The sequence below is a fragment of the Brassica napus genome, chromosome C3 (genome assembly GCF_020379485.1).
Source record: "Brassica napus cultivar Da-Ae chromosome C3, Da-Ae, whole genome shotgun sequence".
In the NCBI taxonomy this organism is placed as follows: domain Eukaryota; kingdom Viridiplantae; phylum Streptophyta; class Magnoliopsida; order Brassicales; family Brassicaceae; genus Brassica; species Brassica napus.
The window spans coordinates 67325082-67345360 of NC_063446.1; the positions used below are offsets into that span (position 1 = coordinate 67325082).

At 32.2% G+C, this 20279-nt stretch overlaps 4 protein-coding genes across 4 annotated transcripts; 1 reads left to right on the plus strand and 3 right to left on the minus strand.

The window, feature by feature from the left end:
- Positions 1 to 650: 650 nt before the first annotated feature.
- Positions 651 to 2246, minus strand: BNAC03G65600D (basic leucine zipper 19). Its single transcript, XM_013862538.3, has 2 exons — positions 1109 to 2246; positions 651 to 934 (listed from the first exon to the last, which is right to left on the minus strand). The coding sequence occupies exons 1-2, from the start codon at positions 1854 to 1856 to the stop codon at positions 915 to 917; spliced, it is 768 nt and encodes a 255-aa protein (XP_013717992.1). The 5' UTR covers positions 1857 to 2246; the 3' UTR covers positions 651 to 914.
- Positions 2247 to 8814: 6568 nt separating this feature from the next.
- LOC125583438 lies at positions 8815 to 11062 on the plus strand. The gene is made up of 2 exons (XM_048750368.1): positions 8815 to 9648; positions 10394 to 11062. The coding sequence occupies exons 1-2, from the start codon at positions 8832 to 8834 to the stop codon at positions 10450 to 10452; spliced, it is 876 nt and encodes a 291-aa protein (XP_048606325.1). The 5' UTR covers positions 8815 to 8831; the 3' UTR covers positions 10453 to 11062.
- A 652-nt stretch (positions 11063 to 11714) lies between these two features.
- LOC106421796 lies at positions 11715 to 14126 on the minus strand. Its single transcript, XM_013862612.3, has one exon. The coding sequence runs from the start codon at positions 13934 to 13936 to the stop codon at positions 11963 to 11965; it is 1974 nt and encodes a 657-aa protein (XP_013718066.2). The 5' UTR covers positions 13937 to 14126; the 3' UTR covers positions 11715 to 11962.
- Positions 14127 to 16900: 2774 nt separating this feature from the next.
- Positions 16901 to 19076, minus strand: LOC106421743. Its single transcript, XM_013862575.2, has 2 exons — positions 17504 to 19076; positions 16901 to 17328 (listed from the first exon to the last, which is right to left on the minus strand). The coding sequence occupies exons 1-2, from the start codon at positions 18400 to 18402 to the stop codon at positions 16932 to 16934; spliced, it is 1296 nt and encodes a 431-aa protein (XP_013718029.2). The 5' UTR covers positions 18403 to 19076; the 3' UTR covers positions 16901 to 16931.
- Between the last annotated feature and the right edge of the window lie 1203 nt (positions 19077 to 20279).

Below are 20279 nucleotides of genomic sequence, written 5' to 3' on the forward strand. Positions count from 1 at the left end.
AATCTGCCTCTGGGATGTTTCAGCTACTGCCGATGATAAGATTTTGAATGCAATGCATGTGTATGAGTTAAAGGGCGAGTAGCTCCTTTTTTAGGTTTTACAATTTCTCAATACTCATTGTAGCTCCTTTTGTTCATTTCTTGAAATGATATTTACATATTTAGCAAAAAAACAAAAGGGCGAGTAGCTTTAGGTCCGCCAGAAGGCGTCTACCACTTTTTTAACTGCTGTTAACTTATTTGAGCCAATCTATATATACAACGTTATGGCTGTATGCTATGATTCCTATTGCAAAATCCTAAATTTTGAGATTTATTTCAAGTGAAAAGAAAAGACTCTACATGACATCAAGATATCTTTTGTTAAGCAATCTGTGATCACATTCTTGTGAGAACATTGCAACCTTACAGTAAGATTGAGGACAACACAGGTCACTCAAAATCTTAGTCACTCTTGTTCTTCATCAAGCAACATGATGCTGAATGGCAAGTAATCTCTACCTTAATACCTAGTCTGGGTATTATTAATCAATAAGATTCAAGAATCCCTAAGTATAGCTTTTTTTTTTTCATTTTAGTTGCATATAAGGTAGGAGACCTCAGGAAGTGAAACTTTTATAATGAAACACCACACCAACACCATTCAGCAGATAAAACAATTGCTACTCGTCATACACAGACATAATATCAATCAACTTAGAAACAAAAGGCAGGACCACAGTTTGTATTAACAAATCATCCTTCTTGCACCGCAAAACTCAACAAGAAAATAATACAATGGAAGGAAAAGAGATCCAAAAAAGCAAAAGGAACCTGAGTGAAACTGATGATGCAGCTGAACTCTACAACTTATTTGGAATATAAATATGAAATATCTATCCAGGTGTAAATAGATGATACAAGCTTGATGGTGGTTCAAGCTGCTTTATGCCCACCTAAAATGAAGAGCAAACAAAAAAAAGCATGAGTCAACGAGTCATACTAATTCTATGAAGCAACAGCAAAGAAACAAATAATGAAGCCCACCAAATGAATCATTGATCGACAAACTATCTCAGAGTTTCACAGTTACCCAAAAAAAACTAAACTAAATGGAGAAGAGTCTCTACCTTTTCTCTTATTGGAGGCAGATGCATTGGCACTGCTGTTAAATGATCCGTTTCCATTGCCAACTAAGTTCTGATTAGCCACGCACTGTTGTAACTGATCAAAACCACAACCATCATTGATCGACACACCTCCTTGGCTACTCCCTCCAAACCCATCCTGAAGGCAATAAACCTCATCACCACACTCCACGTTACAAGGATTCATCAACATGTGTGAGAAAGAAGGAACATTAGGTTTCTGGTAAGGAAAAGACCCAATCTCCCCATCAATCCTCCCTCTCAAATCCACAAGCAAGCACTTGAGCCTCGAGACCTCAGCTTCCAAGGCCCCCTGACTCTGCAGCCTCTTCACAAGCTGGTGATTCACAGCCGTTAGCCTAGCAACCTCGTCCTCCAAGGAAGCGGCCTTAGCCTTCTTCTTCTCTCTATACTTTCTAACGGCTTCTCTGTTCCCCAAAGGCCTCTTATTATCTCCCTTCTTCCCGCAGGACTCGGCTGTATCGTCGGTGGAGACCTTCTCGTCGCTGTCCTCTGGGAGGATCTTGGTGTGGACGTGGAAGCAGGTGTGAGTGTGGGCGTTCTCAGGACCCGTGGGGTTACAGGTGTGTGTGTGGGTGCAAGCTGCGTTGGAATCCATGAGAAGCTCGTCGAAGAAAGTATCCATGGAACAGTTTGTAAGAGGTAACCCATTCATGTCGGAAGTTGAAAATACTTCCTGGTTCGAGAACTCGAGCTCGCCGTCTTCCATTGACAGAGCACACCAAGGTCGGTACTTTCTAGCTAAACCAGTGAAACTCTCAAAACTCTGATTTCACAGCAATTCGATCTGTAATTGAGAAGAGAGATTGTAGAAAAGCCCTAAAAATCAATAATACTTTCGGGCTAAACCAGTTAAATCTCCAGCTTCCGAATCGATCAAAACCCTAATTTCACAACAATTCGAGCAATTAGATCCAAGAAAACCCCTAAAAATCGACACTTTCTAGCTAAAACCCGTGAAATCTCGAGCTCCCGAATCAATCAAAACCCTAATTTCACAACAACCCGAGGTGGAATTCGATCAGTTATTGAGAAGAGAGATAAACCCTAAGATTCCAAAATTGAGATGAGAGTGATGGATGATGATGGGAAGGGGGGAGAGAGAAAGGGGGACCGTTGATTATATAGTAGCTTTTACAATACAGTTGTCATCACTCAAGTGGTCGGCTAAAAGACATGGATGTACGATCGCGATTTCGAGTTGAAAAGAGATTCTCTTTTTCTTTTTTTATTCTTAAAAAGTTTAATTACAAAAATATGAACGTGATTGGCTCAGCATCTTCTATATTTAAATAATTAAGTAGACTTGTATTATCATCATTTTTTATTTGTCAAAATTATGTTATCATTATAATAAATGAGAAAATGATTAAGATAACACTAAAAAAGTTTTTGTCATAAATATAGTCTCTAAAAATAAAAATGACTAAAATAGCACTTAATATTTTATCAAAAGAGATAAATATACACTTATACCTCAATGGTAAATTAATTTAGACATTAGGGTTTAGAGTTAAGGTGTGAGATTTAAGATTTAGGATTTAGAGTTCAGAGTTTAGGGTTTAGGGTTTAGAGTTTAGGGTTTAGGGTTTAGAGTTGGGGAGTCGGATTTTGGGATAAGATTTCAAATTTTGAAAAATAAAAAAATTTAAATTTTTCAAAAGATAAAATGTTATTTTGGTCATTTTAGTTTTTGAGGCTATTTTTGTGACATAAACTTAGAAATGTGCTATTTCGGAGATTTGTCCGTAATAAATTGATAATATGGGGATGTAGCAAACAACTTACTTGAGAAAACAAAATCTATATTAATAAAATGGACTAATCGAGGATCCAGAGAGCGTCCACATCGTTTTAGAGACCCTCTTCGAAAAGAAGCCACCTGACATGACTAATATTATTACCTTATTGCAATAAATCATATTACCATACTACACATTATTACCATATATACGTTATATCATACGAAAATATAAGTAAATATACATTTAAATATGTAAATATATAATATAAGAATTATATATACAATAATAAATAAATACACAATTTAAAAATATATATAATATACGAAAAATAATATTAATAAGTAAATACATAATAAAAAATATATAAAAAATATATTAAGCATTAAAAATTTATCTTAAAATGTAAATACACAATTTAAAAAAAATAGAAAAGTACATTAAACCTTAAACATCTATCTTAAAATGTAAAATATTGATATTAAGTAAGCATATAATATACTAAAATAATATTAATAAGTAAATACATAATATAAAAAAAATCTATACTAATAAAAAGGACTAATCGAGGTTCCAGGGAACGTCCACGTCGTTTTAGAGACCCTCTTCGAAAAGAAACCACGTGGCATAACTAATATTATTACCTTATTACATTAAATCATATTACCATACTACACATTATTACCATATATACGTTAAATCATACGATCTATACTAATAAAAGAGACTAATCGAGGCTCCAGGGAGCGTCCACGTCGTTTTAGAGACCCTCTTCAAAAAGAAGCCACGTGGCATGACTAATATTATTACCTTATTACATTAAATCATATTACCATACTACACATTATTACCATATATATGTTAAATCATACGAAAATATAAGTAAATATACATTTAAATATGTAAATATATAATATAAGAATTATATATACAATAATAAGTAAATACACAATTTAAAAATATATATAATATACGAAAAATAATATTAATAAGTAAATACATAATAAAAAGTATAAAAAATATATTAAGCATTAAAAATTTATCTTAAAATGTAAATACACAATTTAAAAAAATAGAAAAAGTACATTAAACCTTAAACATCTATCTTAAAATGTAAAATATTGATATTAAGTAAGCATATAATATACTAAAATAATATTAATAAGTAAATACATAATATAAAAATGAAAAAATATACATTTAAATATGTAAATATATAATATAAGAATTATATATACAATAATAAGTAAATACACAATTTAAAAATATATATAATATACAAAAAGTAATATTAATAAGTAAATACATAATAAAAAATATAAAAAATATATTAAGCATTAAAAATTTATCTTAAAATGTAAATACACAATTTAAAAAAATAGAAAAAGTATATTTAACCTTAAACATCTATCTTAAAATGTAAAATATTGATATTAAGTAAGCGTATAATATACTAAAATAATATTAATAAGTAAATACATAATATAAAAAATGAAAAAATTACATTAAGAACTAAACATCTATCTTAAAATATAAAAAAAATAAAGAATGGAAATATTACAATAGACATCTATCTTAAAATATAAAAATTAAATACATATAAATATACATTTAAATATGTAAATATATAATATACAAAAAGTAATAATAAGTAAGTACATACAAAAATATAAGTAAATATAGATTTAAATGCATAAATATATAATTTACAAATTATATATACAATAATAAGTAAATAATTTAAAAAATATATAATATACATACATATTATTAATAAGTATATACATAATATAAAAAATATAAAAAGTACATTAATCATTAAACATTTATCTTAAAATGTAAATACACAATTAAAAAAATTAGAAAAAGTACATTAAACCTTAAACATTTATCTTAAAATGTAAAATATATATATTTTATGTAAATATATAATATACGAAAAATAATATTGATAAGTAAATACATAATATAAAAAATGGAAAAGGTACGTTAAGCATTAAACATCTATCTTAAAATGTAAATAAAAAAATAAAATTTAAATGAAAATACTACATTAGACATATATTTTAAAATGTAAAAATTAATTATATGTAAATATTCATTTAAATATGTAAATATATTATATACAAAAATTAATAGTAATTAAGTACACAATTTAAAAAATGAAAATACTACATTAAAAAGTAATATACAATGTAGAAAATGTAAATACTGCATTAGTCAAAATAAAGTTGGTAGATATTAATCTATCAATAATAGGAATCCAAAAGAATGTAAAAGAATTATCGTTTAATTGTAAACATTACATTAGTTTTTTTTATGAAATTATTAAATTTATAAGAATTTAATATTTTATAATTAATTATCTATTTTTCATATTAAAAACCAAGTGTTTTCCATAGACACATAAATATAAAAATCTTTTTTTTCAAAAAAACCCATGTGGTACAATATAAATAAATACACAATATAAAAATAATAAGTTAATATATAATATCAGAAACATAAATATTACATAAAACTTCTATCGTAATATTATCATTTGATATGAGGAAAATAAAAATATATAATAAGTAAATATTCAATATAAAAAATATAAATATTACATTAAATCTATCTTAATATTACTATTTAATATAAAAATAAAAAAAATAAGAATAAGCAAATATAAAATATAAGAAAAATAAACAATAAATAAATATACAATATAAGAAATATAAATATTACAAAAACCATCTGACGTAATATTAAAATTAGTAAATATACAATATTGAAAAAATAAATAAATAAATATATAATATAAGAAATAGAAAAAGTTCATCAAAATCTATCTGCAAAATGTATAATAAAATAAATAAATAGTGAATATTACATTAAAATACTATTATAATATTATCATTTGATATAAAAGAAAGAAAATTATAATAAATAATATAACATTTGAAAATCAATATAAAAGCAGGAAAAAACTAAATTACACATCGATCTAAAAAAGGTATAGTAAAATAAGTAGTAAGTAAATATGAATATAAATATTACATTAAGCATCTAAAGTAAATATAAACTAAGTAAGTTAATAATATAAGAAAAAATCACTACTATATAAATATATAATATAAGAAATATAAATATTTCACTAAACATCTATCATGTTATTATAATTTGATATAAAGCAAGAAAATTAGAATATGTATATATACAATATAAGAAAAAAAATAGAAATTATAAAAATGGAAAAACTAAACTAAATATCTATCTGAAAAATATATATAAAATAACCAATATAAGAAATAAAAATAGCACATTAAACATCTATCATAATATTAAAATAAATAAATATACAAGAAATAAAAAACTACATTAAACATCTATCTGAAAATTGTATACTAAAATAAATAATAAATAAATATACAGTATAAAAACAGAAATATTACATTAAACATTTATCATTATATTACCATTAGATATAAAAGTAATAAAATTAGATTAAGTAAATATACAATATAAAAAATTAAAAAACTACATTAAATATCTATCTAAAAAATGTATACTTTTACATTTTTATTATTTCCAAAAAAATTTATAAGTAAATGTATGATATAGAAATAAATAATAAGTAAATATACAATATAAGAAATAAAAATATTACATTAAACATTTATCGTAATATTATCATTTAATATAAAAGCAAAAAATTAGAATAAGTAAACATAAAATATAAGAAAAATATACAATAAGTAAATATGCAATATAAGAAATAGAAAAACTAAATTAAACATCTATCTAAATTTTTTATACTAAAATAAATAATCAGTAAATATAGAATATGAAAATATAAATATTACATTAAACATCTATCGTAATGTTAGAATAAGTAAATATGCAATATAAGAAAAAATAAATAATAAGTAAATATTCAGTAGAAGAAATACAAATATTACGTTAAAATATTATCTCAATATTGTTATTTAATATAAAATAAAAAAATAGAATAAATAAATATACAATATAATAATAAAAAACTAAACAATAATTTAATGTACAATATAAGAAATAAAAATATTACAATGAATTTCTAGCGTAATATTAGTATAAGTAAATATACAAGATAGAAAAAATAAATAATAAAAAAATTATATAATATAAGAAGTAGAAAAGGTTTATTAACTATCTATCTGAAAAATGTTAAATAAAATAAATAATAAGTAAACAATATCTTAAAAATATATTTTAGTATTACCGTTTCTATAAAACAATAAGAATAATTAGATAATTAACATTTGAAAATTAATATAGTTCCGCGCGTAGCGCGGATTAATCCCTAGTATTGACTTAAAACGAATAATAAAGTTAAAACAATAATAAGTTTTTGTGATTAAAGAAAAAAACAAATAAGATCGTTAAAACGAATATTGTCTTCAACTTGTTTTATTTGTCTTCTTTTTGGAAAGCTTTCTTTAATCACCATCTACTAAAGTAAAAAAAAAAATAGATCGTTAATCACGTTGACGTGAACATTAGCGATCGTGATGGACGTAGGTTTTGTACTTTATATCTTTACTTTAGATCATAAGAATAAAAGCAGGTTTGATGCAGAAATTCTATTTCTTTTGGGCTAGTGGTGTACTTATTGTAAGTAATTAATTTATTCAATGTTCTTGGTTCTAACGAGGATGATGGGAACACCAGGAGCATATTTGTCAGTTCAGTAACCCACTGAGAAACAAGAAACAAGAAACCAAAACCGAATGATGAAATGAAACCTATCAGAACCACTTGAGAAATGTAGAAAACAGGAGCGAAAATAGAAAGATGAAACCTTTTAATATAATTTCATCACTTCCTTAATGAATGATTGAAATTTTGATCTTGAGCTTGCATAACATTTGCAAGTAGGCCATCCCATTTCTGTTGTTAACTGATATTTGACAAGTTCAGTTTGTGGTGGGTGACAGGATGAAATGATGCATCCTTTAGAGACTATGCTGAATCGCGCAACAAACACTCCTGAGCTCTGTTTCAACTCCACCTCCTCTGCGGTTAAGACGGTCGCAGACAGTTCTGGCACAGAGCGCGTTTGGGGTTTGCGATTGCTGCTGCCTTTTGGTTACTTTTACGAGATTCGAAGTAAATGTTGGAAGGAAAACACACACGAAAGCAGTAAAGAACCTTACTTATTCTCTTATTTGGCATTAAAGAAGTATTAATAATCATCAATAACATTTCTAGTGCTCATTGCAAAGGGAGGGAACTACTATTAATAATCATCAATAACATTTCTAGTGCTCATTGCAACGTTTGTGAACTACATTGGCATAGTTGTTCAGAATTCAGATCATCACATCTGCGAAACTATAAAGAGAGGGAGGGAGGGAGGGAGGGAACTACTATTAATAATCATCAATAACATTTCTAGTGCTCATTGCAACGTTTGTGAACTACATTGGCATAGTTGTTCAGAATTTGAGGGAGGGAGGGAGGGAGGGAGGGAGGGAGGGAGGTTGTGTGTTTTGTCATATCATTCTTCATCCCATTTGTCTTTAGGGATCTCTCCAGAATCAGCAATCACAACTTTCTTCCTGGGTTTGCCACTGTAAGTACCAGCTCCACCTTCAATGGCGAACACATTGTCCATGCTTATCTTTCCACACCCATCCAAATATATTGTTCCATGCTTATATTCTACATGTAGTTATCCATGTTTTTCAAACATCCACACATCACTCATCCTTAACACAATAATTGAATACATGTAATGTATAAGTATAGATTTTAAAATATAACAAAAAAATATATCAAAGTGGATATCAAATTATAGAGAATTAAAAAATATAATTTATTATATCAACAAAATTTGTTATATGTATTTTTAGTTTAAAAATAAATAAAAACAGAATATTAAAAAGTAGACTAAATAGTAATAAAGAAACAGCACCAACTGGATGAACACAGCCGTTCTTGTAACGTGCATTAGGAACTTCCGGAGAAACCGTGGTCCTGTTTCAGGGATTCTCAAAGGCTACGTCGGCTTGAGCACTGCTATTTTCACGGTGGTGTGCACTGCTCTGTTCTCCTCCGATCCAGCTTCCTTTCTCGTCCTCCTCTCCGTCGTGCCTTTCGCCGTCTGTCTCACGGCGGTTTTCTTCCTCCGTGAAGTCCCTCCGGCTACTTCCACCGCCGAGGAAAACGAAGAGTCTCGCTACTTCGCAGTGTTCAACATAGTGGCAATTGTCGTCGCCGTGTACCTTCAGTCGTACGACGTTATCGGAATCAAAACCGGAGCTGTCTCCGTCGCATTCGCCTCCGTGCTTCTCATACTCTTAGCTTCACCTATCGCCGTCCCTTTCCACGCCTACGTTCGGAGTTTAAATCTGAACGAAGAAGACGTAGAAGTACGAGTCGATGAACCTTTGCTGAGATCGGAGATCGCCGAAGAGACGGTGGTTGGTGCTGCCGCGGCGGCGGATAATGAGTTACCACCGTCTCCTACGCTTCTAAAGGAGGAGGAAAAGAATCAAGGAGGTATAAAGAAGAGGAGACCGGTGCTTGGAGAAGACCACACCATATTAGAAGCGGCGTTGACCGTTGACTTTTGTGTCGTTTTTGTGTGGAGTAGGAACTGGTTTAGCTGTAATGAACAACATGGGTCAGATAGGGCTTGCGCTTGGTTTTACAGACGTCTCCATCTTTGTCTCCATGATGAGCATTTGGGGTTTCTTTGGTCGGATTCTCTCCGGTACCATCTCCGAGCACTTTATCGTAAGTCACTTCACTAAACCCTAAAGATTCGTCTAAATATGGAAACTAATTTGATAATTGGAAAGAAACTAATTGTTTAACGTGACTTGGAAGCTTCTCATGATCATTTTAAGAGAAAAGTATATTTGATTTCTTTTCCAGTTACTCTGAATTAAATATTTTTCCATTTACATGATCTTTTATTTATGATGATTTTTTAAAATAAGACATGAAAGTAAATTCCATTTACGTAGTTATTTAATTCCTTATGTAAAAGTTTCCTTGTCTAATAATGGACCGGTACAATATCTTGTACCCGGGGACCATTAAAAGATCTTTTATAATTTTATTTGACATGAAATCATGGAAATTTTGAATAGTTTAGACCATGATTATCGGTAAAACCCCAAATGAGATCCTTAAGAATATCTTTTTTTCTAAAAAAAAATAATATTAAAAAATAAACCAATCGCAGGTCGCCACGCGTCGGTGAGACCCGCAAACAGTGCAAAAACTCCCCAAAGACCAATCTTTATTTCGTGATTTTGAGGACTGTTTTTTAAATTTTTTGTGGGACCCACGCGTCAGTGGGGCCCACGCGTCAGTGGGGCCCACGCGTCAGTGAGGCCCAGTTCAAAAACCTTATTTAGAAACCAGCGATATTTATGCTCTTAGTACTTTTTCTTTTAGGACAAAGGCTATTAAGAGAACTTTTATTACATTGACAAATCTTGTAAGTTTGATATTTTCCTTTCCAATTTTATAGAAAAAATGGAACACCAAGACCATTATGGAACGCAGCATCTCAAGTTGTCATGGCCGTAGGATATCTACTGATGGCTTTAGCTATACCCGGTTCACTCTACTTCGGTTCAGTTGTTGTTGGGGCTTGCTACGGAGTCCGGTTAGCCATAACAGTACCAATCGCCTCAGAACTCTTTGGTCTCAAGTACTACGGACTCTTGTACAACATCCTCATACTTAATTTTCCTCTTGGTTCATTCCTTTTTTCTGGTCTTCTTGCGGGTTTGCTCTACGATGCTGAAGATACACCGACTCCTGATGGAGGCAACACGTGCGTGGGAGCACATTGTTACCGTTTAGTCTTCATTGTAATGGCATTTACATCCATCATTGGAGTTGGTCTTGACCTCTGACTTGCGTTCAGAACTAAGGAGATTTATACCAAGATTCATGCGAGCAAGAAGGTTAAGAGATCTAGTGGTAGTGTTAGATGAAAAATTGTGTTTAAACTAGATAGCTTTTGGGTAAAATCATTTTTGGGTACACTAGTTCTATTAGTAATATGTAGACTATATTCGTTACCATTGGATGGGATGTTTGTACACTTTCACTTTTGAAGTGTTTGTGTAAAAACCAGTTGTATGGTTCAAAATTTCAGATAGGAAATCAGTATTTTACATTTTCACGATTACTTTCTGTTTGTATCTTGTCTTTTTTTTTTCAAAGTTGTCCAAAAATTAAGGTTTAACACTTAACAGTATGTTTTATGTAGAATCACAAGTTTAGGTCCTTAGTTTTTGGTCAATGAAACGAGCCTAAACGCCTAAACCAAAAACATGATTACAATATAAGTCAGTCTAAAGAGACTTAGCAATGTTTTCATAATTGTTGTTTACTTTTTTATGCACTTTCTCTGTTAATCACACATTTTGTTTGTAAACTATCCAAATAATGTACTTAGAAAATGGAACATTAAAAATTGGAAAACATAAACCATGTACTTTTTTGGACAAACCATACTTCCATTCATTCATTTAGAGTTTCAAACTCCATTAGAGGAGGAAATATTACAAGATAAAAAGGCATAACCAGCCACCACAAGAGCCATATAACATGCCAAATGAAATACAAGATGAAGATACAAATCATCAACAACCAAGATATCGAATAGCGAATAGATCCGATGAACATCATTTGACCTATTCTCTGAAAAAGGTGAATGAGTTCTTGACAGTCTGACTTGTAGACAAACTTTGAAATGCCTATACAGAGGTCAGAACATGTGCAACCAAAAAGGCTAGACACTCTTCAACAATGGCAGAAAGGTCATAAACCATGTATTGACAAACAAAATACTATGAAATTAGCCTGATAAAATTGAAATCCACATAACACATGAGACTATCCTATATATAATAACCTAAAATAAATATATAGTTTTGACTTACAACACATTCTATACACTTAAAACAATGTCTATGAGCATCACCAATGTATATACAACGAGTATCATCAAACATTGGAGAAGACGAATAGAACACATCAAAGAAGAAAACAAAAAGAGAATGTTCATACTAGAGAGTGAAGCTCATCAATGAAATCCTCTTGACCCTCTAGATTGATAAAGCTCCAATCTACTCTTTGCTTCTGGCAAAATCTCATCAATCGTCGGTGCTTCAACCAAATGAGATTGCTTTGTCGACCATTCAAGCACAACAAGAACCTCTTCTTGCGCTAGAGTCTCACTGTCAGGTACATTCAATGCGATGTAACATAGTAGTACCAAAGCCGGGGCTTGAACCATCTGTTCTCCAAAGTACACCAGCTGAATCAAATGCTTTGCACCTCCTGCTGCTATGATGGCCTTAGAGTGGTTATCGCGCAAGAAATTCTCAGTACATGCGAACTTGATAAGCGCCACGGCTGCTTCCATTGCAACCTCAGCTTCTCTTTCATCAAGAAGCTTCACAAGTGGTGCAATGATTCTTGTCTCCGTTGCACGGAACGTTCTTGAGAGACTACCTATCGATTTGACACACGGGATTAGAAGGTCCGGTACTTCGTTTTCGATCACTTTTAGTAGCTGTTCAACCACAGCTTTAGCAGCAGGAGAGGTTGGTTTGAAGGCTGAGCGTCTTAGCTCCGAATATTGCTCAGCAACATCAGTGATCTCCATCATTGCTAATGCAGAATATGACTTGACTTCATCGTCTCCTTTCTCTAACAGAACCGCGAAACAGAGTAACGCTCTTGACTCTGTTATGCTTCTACATATTTGGAGATTCCCTCTTGAGAGTTGCCATAATGCTCTTGCGGCCATTGCTTTCATCTGAGCTTTAGTTTCTGGATCCTCATACTCTCTTCCTTTAATGCTTGTCCCCATCAAAGAAACATGTGTTGGATTGTTCCCTCTAGGAGCTGGACCACCTTTTGTATGATGCTGGTGTTGTTGATTACTTTGTTTCGTCTGATTCTTATTAGTACCCGAACCCGAACCTGAACCAGAACCCTTTATTGCAAACGTGTTTGCAACCAAACTGTGCATCTGGCTCGGTGTTTGGTTACTCATAGGATGTGAAATATTGCTGTTTGTCTCATCCTGGTCGTGGTTCTTATCACTCGGGTTCGTGTTGCTAGCCATCACAACCGTGTGGATCGAAGACAAACTTTGCTTGTTACTCACGATAGCGTATTTGCTATGCTCCTGAACCGTCTCGAAAGCGAGATGGCTCACGAGGAAGCGTATGATGTTGTTCTGAGCGAAATGGTCTTGACATTTGGGATGATTAGATGCTAGTTCCGACACAGCCCATGCAACAACGGTCTGAACCTTCATATGACCTTCTTTGAGAATCTTCGCAAAGACTTGACACACACCTGAGTTAACGATCTGCTCGACGCTCTCAGGGTCTCGCCCTAATAAACCAATGGCCCGAGCCGCGTTTTCTTGCCCTTCAAGTTTCCCTTCTTTAGCGAGTTTCAACAACGGAGGCACCCCACCTTCTTCAATAATCAACCTCCCGTATCGATCATTGTCACGTGCGAGCGACACGAGGGAAGCCGCCGCGTCGGAACGGTCGTCGAGGGAGCCTGTGAAGAGGATAGCGACTTGCTCCCATATCAAACAGAGGATAGGTTCGTTTGCAGCGATAGGAGGGAGACCACCTAAGTACTCGTCGTCACGGTCGTCCCCCGAGGCGGAGACACGGAGGAGCCAAGATACGTCTCCGAGCGAATTCTCTAACTGCATCGTGATCTTTCTAAACGCGGCGGCGGGGATGATGGTGAAGAGGCGTTTCATCAGCCCCGTGGCGCGGCATTTCTCGACGAGGGCTATGGCTTTGAAGAGGACTTGCTCCGTGTCGTCGATGATGCGGCGCGTGGGACGTTCGTAGAGGTCGTTGCTTGCACGCGCCGCTTGACGGAGGAGACCGGCTAGCTTTTCGGTCTTGGCTTTGACCTCTAGACATTCTTGTCGGAAGGAGTAAGCCTCGTCGGCTGCTTTGGTTATCTGATCCGCTAATTGAATAGGTCTCACTAAAATCTGTTTCACGATATCAGCCATGAGAACCAATCAAGATAAGTAATATGACGTTGATGTTGGTGGCGTTTATGGCCGGAGACGACGGCGGAGAGAGGAAGAGAGAAATGAAATATAGGTGAAACGTTAATTTCTCCGAGATTTACAAGGAAGAAGGAAAGCTTCTAAAATTAGACGTTGAGCTTGGCTAGAGGTTATATATAACGGTCTAATGCTGACTGAAATTATGGAATAAGTCCGGACGAGGTAGTCCAAGTGGAAGGACGGGCCTGTGGTGGTAACCACCATCCGGGTTCGATCCCCCCATGCGGAAACTACTCTGCCTCATCTGGACACCAAAGCGGGTACTGGGCCTTCGGGCTCAGGGAAAAACTTCCCGGGTAAAGTTGGCCTGCTGCCTGACCGGGCCCAGGGATTGATCCGCGAAGCGGGGAACCCTGGATTACAAAAAAAAAAAAAAAAAAAAAAATTATGGAATAAGAGTACGTAATACGTAATGCGTAATATATAGTTTAGTCATATAGTATGGTAAAGTTTTTATATGTTTTTGATAAAATATGATTTTTTGAGGTATGGTATTTGAGGTTATGATAAATTAGACGTAACATAAATACTAAATAGAGTATGGTGTTTGAACCGCTTAATACAAGCGTGGACAAAACCAAAATATTCGATAAGAGCTGGAGGAACAAGTACAAACTTAAAACAAAAAAAGAACTAAGTACAAACATAACTTTGTCTCTCAACACTAATTGACCATGTTTCAATGCAAACATATATACGTCTATACGTTCATATTAAGAATGTTTTGATACTTTTCGTATAAATTAAGAAAAAAATGTTTCAATTATTCTATAAGTCCATCCGTACTAAGATTTGATTATTATGGATACTAAAAGTAAGACCAGTAGTGTCCAACGTCCTGTAACCAAGGCCACATTCATATGTGTAACGTTCGGTTCTTTCCAAGTTGGCACGACGTGTGGTGGGTCATTACATAAATGCATTGGGTCTAACTGCGAAGAGTTTATTGATGAGTCATGATTCTTGGTACGTTTGGATGCAAGCAAACTACGGTATAGCATAACACAGTCAAGGACACGACTTTGTCCCTCTTTAATAAACGTATCCTATTTTCCTATTTTAAAATTTTGTAAATTTGTACAAAACTTAAATGGTTAAAGCATGTACAGAAATAGGTTAGTCTAGTGTTTCATCTAAATTATTCAGAAAGTTTTTTTTACGTCTTCGACAATTAACAATCTAATCGTATGCTAGCTCAAATCTACAATCAGCATGCAACGCGAATCATAAATCATATTAGCAAACACTTCAGAATTAAACTGAATGCATTTACGTTATGATATGGTCCCCCAAATGCCGTACTGTTCGAATTATTTACAAGAATCATGATTCATGACTCATGAGGTACTTTTCAAATGGTTTACAAGATTAATACCAGTGAAATATGTTCAGAGGGTTATAATATGTGTAATTTATGACATCAAACAGTAGAAACTCTATAAATTAATACTCGATAAATTAATAAACACTATAAATTAATAAATTGATCCAGTTCCAAGTTGGGTCGGTTTAAAATATGACACATATCGATAAAATAATAAGATAATAATTTTTAGAAAATCCTATGTAAATCTATGGTCCCATTAAAATCATAAATTAAAAATCTATCTATATATACATTTTAAATAAATACAAACTAAATATTATATTGTTGGTCGTATATTCACAATAAAATTATTTCTATTTTTCTTAAAATTTCAATATATTTTGATAATATTTAGTAAAATTATATCGAAAACCACATTTGAATTCTATGAAACATAAAAATATACACCAAATAATATACTAAAACAATATGAAAGTCTAATTTATAAAATTTAATTAATGTATATACAGTAAAATCAATTATATTTGTATTTTATAAATAAAAATATTCAGAAATAGAGAAAAAATCTAAAAAAGTAAACCTTTTGTAAATTAATAACTATATAAATTAATAAAATACCATAGTCCCAACATTATTAATTTATAGAGTTTTTACTGTATATGTTTCTTGATATTAATTCATTTCAGTCTCTTGTAACTTGTAAGTTGTAACACTACATATATCGTTGTATTTTTTTGGTGGTAAAATATCGTTGTGTATTTACCAAAAATATTAATACAATTCATTACATATTTTATACTATATAATTTACACGTTCCCTGACAAAGAAATATGTTTACATGGATATAAAAACATACTGTAGAACCTCTATAAATTAATAATGTTGGAACTTTAAAATTTTATTAATTTATAGATATTAATTTAAAAAAGTTTCTTTTTTTAGTTTTTTTCTATTTTTTAATATTTTTATTAATAAAATAAGAAAATATTCGATTTTACCGTATATAAATTATTTAAATTTTATAAATTTAACTTTGATATTATTTTATTATCTTATTTGATATATATATTTATGTTTCATAGAATTGTTATGTGGTTTTCGATATAATTTTACTAAATATTATCAAAATATATTAAAATATTAAGAAAAATAGAAGTATTATCATTGTGATTATAAAACCAACAATATAATGTTTAGTTTGTATTTATATAAAATATATATATATATAGATTATTAATTTCTGATTTTAATGAGACTATATATTTACATGGGAGTTTTAAAAATATTATTATCTTATTATTTTATCGATTTGTGTCATATTTTACATCGGTCCAAATTGAGACGACGAAATTTATTAATTTATAAAGATTATTAATTTATTGAGTATTAATTTATAGATGTTATACTGTATATACAAAAAGCAAACATCTACACGTCGAAAGCATAAAGTAAATATATTTAAAAGGCAAGCAAGCAAGGAGATGTCAAAAAAAGAAAAGGCAAGCAAGAAAAGAAAAAGCAAATCTCCAAAATAGCACATTTCTAAGTTTATATCATATTCGTGTTACATCAAAGAGATCAACGATCGTTCAGTGTAGTACATATAATCAAATTCTTCCATTGATTCTAGCGTATGTAAGCCCAACGCAGGCATCAACGAAATCCTCATCGATAAAATCCGTCGAAAAAATCTGCAACTTATCTATACATCCCTCGGCTTTACATCTAGAGATGAAGAGCCTTGCGTACCTTCGGATACGATCAGTCACGGGTCTGACCCACACAACCACGTTATCTGCTTGTGGCGTAAGTGTATTCTCAACCCGGTAAAAGAATCTTCTAGAAGATAACGATGGTTGGTCTTTCAAATGGTTCATATTGCTTTGAAACTTCGTCCATGGAAGATCCGTATCGATCCAGTTATCTTTTAGATAGTCATAGTTCCAGAGAAGTCCACCGCGGCTCGGCCTTGGGGACTCTCTAGGTTTCCAGATGCAAATAACCAGTGGCGGAGCCACATGCAACAACATGGGGGCAATGAACCCAACAAGATTAAAAAAATAGTGTAACTTAAAGCTCAATCTATATGATGTCCCCACTCATAATTATTTTTTGCTCGCATACCTTTTTTTTTTGCCCCCAACAGAAATATTTTCTGCCTCCGCCAATGCAAATAACCCTTTTCGGCAAGATCTCGGATAATGACTTGTTGAACAAGTTATCGTTTTGGTGTATCAAGAATTGACCTAACTTGTTAGTCAAGTAACTTTCAAACTCCGGAGGGTCTCTGTGTCCGTACTCCGTCCTTATCTCTAGGATAATGATCTCCGAGTGAGTCTCCGACAAGAATCTGATGACGTCGTCGATGACGAAGTCCACTTTGTATGACGCCAAGATCCCGTGGCAGATATGGCGATCCTCTTGTACACGGACGTCGAGGAGTCGTGTTCCACGAACTAGCTGCTCGTAGATGGAGAGCGTTTGGCACTCACCCAAGGGACGAGTTACCACGTCTATCCCGATTCCGTTCGTGGCTGAGTCGTGCGTCCCTGGCCATACGATCTTGTTAAGAGTCAGTTTCTCTACGGAGAGATGGGCCATCCAGTTTTTCCGGTCGGGGGAATGGTAGTCGTCGCCAGGGAAACGTGAACCGTTGGATGCGAGGAGATTGTCTAGGATTTTTTCTTGCTCAATGACGTCTCGTGGCCGCTGGAACTGGGTTTCGATGAACGCTACGGCCGGATCTATCACTTCTCTTACAACGGTTCTTGCAGAATCTTCTACAAAAGCCACTGTTGGATCTACCACTTCTCTTACAACAGTTTTTGCAGAATCTTCAGCAAAAGATACTGTCGGATCTATCACTTCTCTTGCAACAGTTCTTGCAGAATCTTCTACAAAAGCTACTGTTGGATCTACCACTTCTCTTACAACAGTTCTTGCAGAATCTTCTGCAAAAGATACTGTTGGATCGACCACTTCTCTTGCGACAGTTCTTGCAGAATCTTCTGCAAAAGATACCGTTGGATCGACCACTTCTTTTACAAAAGAGTCTGCCAAATTTTTGAAAAAATCCATCTTTGAGAGAAAATGAGAGATAAGAACTTTGTCTTGGGTCGTCAGTAATAAAAATGGAATGGCGTGAATGTCTTATAAAAAAATGACAATTTGCTTTGTTGCCTCTTTGTGTTGGCTTCTCAACCTAACGATTGGCTTATCTAAAAGTTGACCAACTCTCCGTCTTTAAAAACTTTGGTCTTCTAAAACCCATATAGAATATATGAAGTTGTTGGTGTATATAAATGTATAACCTAACTTTCCCAAATAAATCTTTGTTAGAATGCTCTTATAAACTCTTGTTCTTAATTATTTTAATGATTTCCTGTTTCTAATGGTTTTGGTCTAACATGGACTACTTGTTTTAGATGTTGATAATCATTACTTGCTTCGATATTATAGTAGAAATTGATAAGGTCTTTAACAGTATCGACAAAAATCCTAGAGATATTTTGCACTTTGCATAAACAGAAAACCTCAATCACTAGGGAAGAGGAAACCAAAGCACACCACCTAAATCTTACGGATGAATCTTGAAAGGACAAAGACATGTTTGGATGACAAAATTGGTATAGTACACTACAATGTTTTGATGGTTTGATAGAAACAAGAAATACAAGATCTGGCATCTCACTCTTACACCCCAAGTTTAAAGTTCTCATTTGGATGATGAAAATTTCAGATAATTTCATGTGACTTTTTTTACGTATTGTTCTCGATTGGTAAAGATAGTTTTAAAACAAAAAAAATACAATGAATGAAGGGAAGTTTCAATATGTTTGAGATTACGTATGTACCCATGATTTAAAATACAAGGACGGATAAGTTCGTGTTCGAAGTTAGTCATTTTACGTTGTCCAGATAAACATAGAGTTCCCAATTTAGTTAAGCTAGTCTTGATTAAATCAAATCGTTGATGGCAAAAAAAAACGAATGAATTGATCAATATTCGAGTATACATTTTTCAGGCTTTGAGATAACTAATTCAATAGATATGTCTTCTTCAAAATGATTTGGATTTTCCCACTTATAAATTTGCTTATTTTTTTAAACAAAATTCAATTAATATTGGGCCAAAAATAATTTGTTTAGGAGCCAAACATTGTTGACGTCGGCTTCTGACCAGTGCATGGTTCTATAGAAATATCAAAACTCGAAGCAGCAGTCCATTTTGCTAAACGGAGCACCTCTGATCAGATTGGGCTACACAGAAACTGTCCCTCTTTTCATCCAAATTGTCTTTGCATGTTACATTTTCGTCTGATATCAATCAATCAATACTTATTTTTTAGAATTGAATTTTCTGATTTGTCATGTTATCCATAATTTTAGGGTGATTCATTATTTTTAATAAACAATTTTAATGCTTTAGATGATAATTTATCAATATAAATATTTGGGATAAAAAATAAATAAATATTAACAAATTTTAGAGATAATATCACAGTTAAGTTTATTTTATATTTAGTTCAGTAAAATTAAAATGATTTTATCTTAATACATATTTATTTGTCATTATACTATATGAGTAACACATGTTTTGTAATTTATTATTTTTGTTTTTCGTCATATTATTTAATGTCTAAATTGTTGATAATGTATAATGTTTATTGGGTATTGTTATTTTGTTTATGTTTTATGTATTGTGAATGTGTCTAATGCTTTCAATACCACTGATATTCTTTTCAATCCACAATTGGAAGAAGTGATTGACACGTGATTATGATTTCAAATCCAAGTTGACTAATGATAGTTGGATTATTACTAAAGAAGATTTTGATTCAAAATTTTCACCCTTTAAATAAAAGATAAAACAGAAAATGAAATTTAACAAATAATTTGCCATTATGAATATTGGAGATATATACTTTATAACATTCATGTACAACATATATATA

Bases quoted from the DNA above. Each gene is read 5' to 3' on its own strand.
- LOC106421796 (XM_013862612.3), bottom strand. From the start codon at position 13,936: ATGGCTGATATCGTGAAACAGATTTTAGTGAGACCTATTCAATTAGCG.
- LOC125583438 (XM_048750368.1), top strand. From the start codon at position 8,832: ATGAACACAGCCGTTCTTGTAACGTGCATTAGGAACTTCCGGAGAAAC. The intron at 9,649-10,393 runs GTAAGTCACTTC...CCAATTTTATAG, and splicing joins CCATCTCCGAGCACTTTATC to AAAAAATGGAACACCAAGAC.
- LOC106421743 (XM_013862575.2), bottom strand. From the start codon at position 18,402: ATGGATTTTTTCAAAAATTTGGCAGACTCTTTTGTAAAAGAAGTGGTC. The intron at 17,329-17,503 runs GGTTATTTGCAT...GGCTCCGCCACT, and splicing joins TCCGAGATCTTGCCGAAAAG to GGTTATTTGCATCTGGAAAC.
- BNAC03G65600D (XM_013862538.3), bottom strand. From the start codon at position 1,856: ATGGAAGACGGCGAGCTCGAGTTCTCGAACCAGGAAGTATTTTCAACT. The intron at 935-1,108 runs GTAGAGACTCTT...TCTTCATTTTAG, and splicing joins TGCCTCCAATAAGAGAAAAG to GTGGGCATAAAGCAGCTTGA.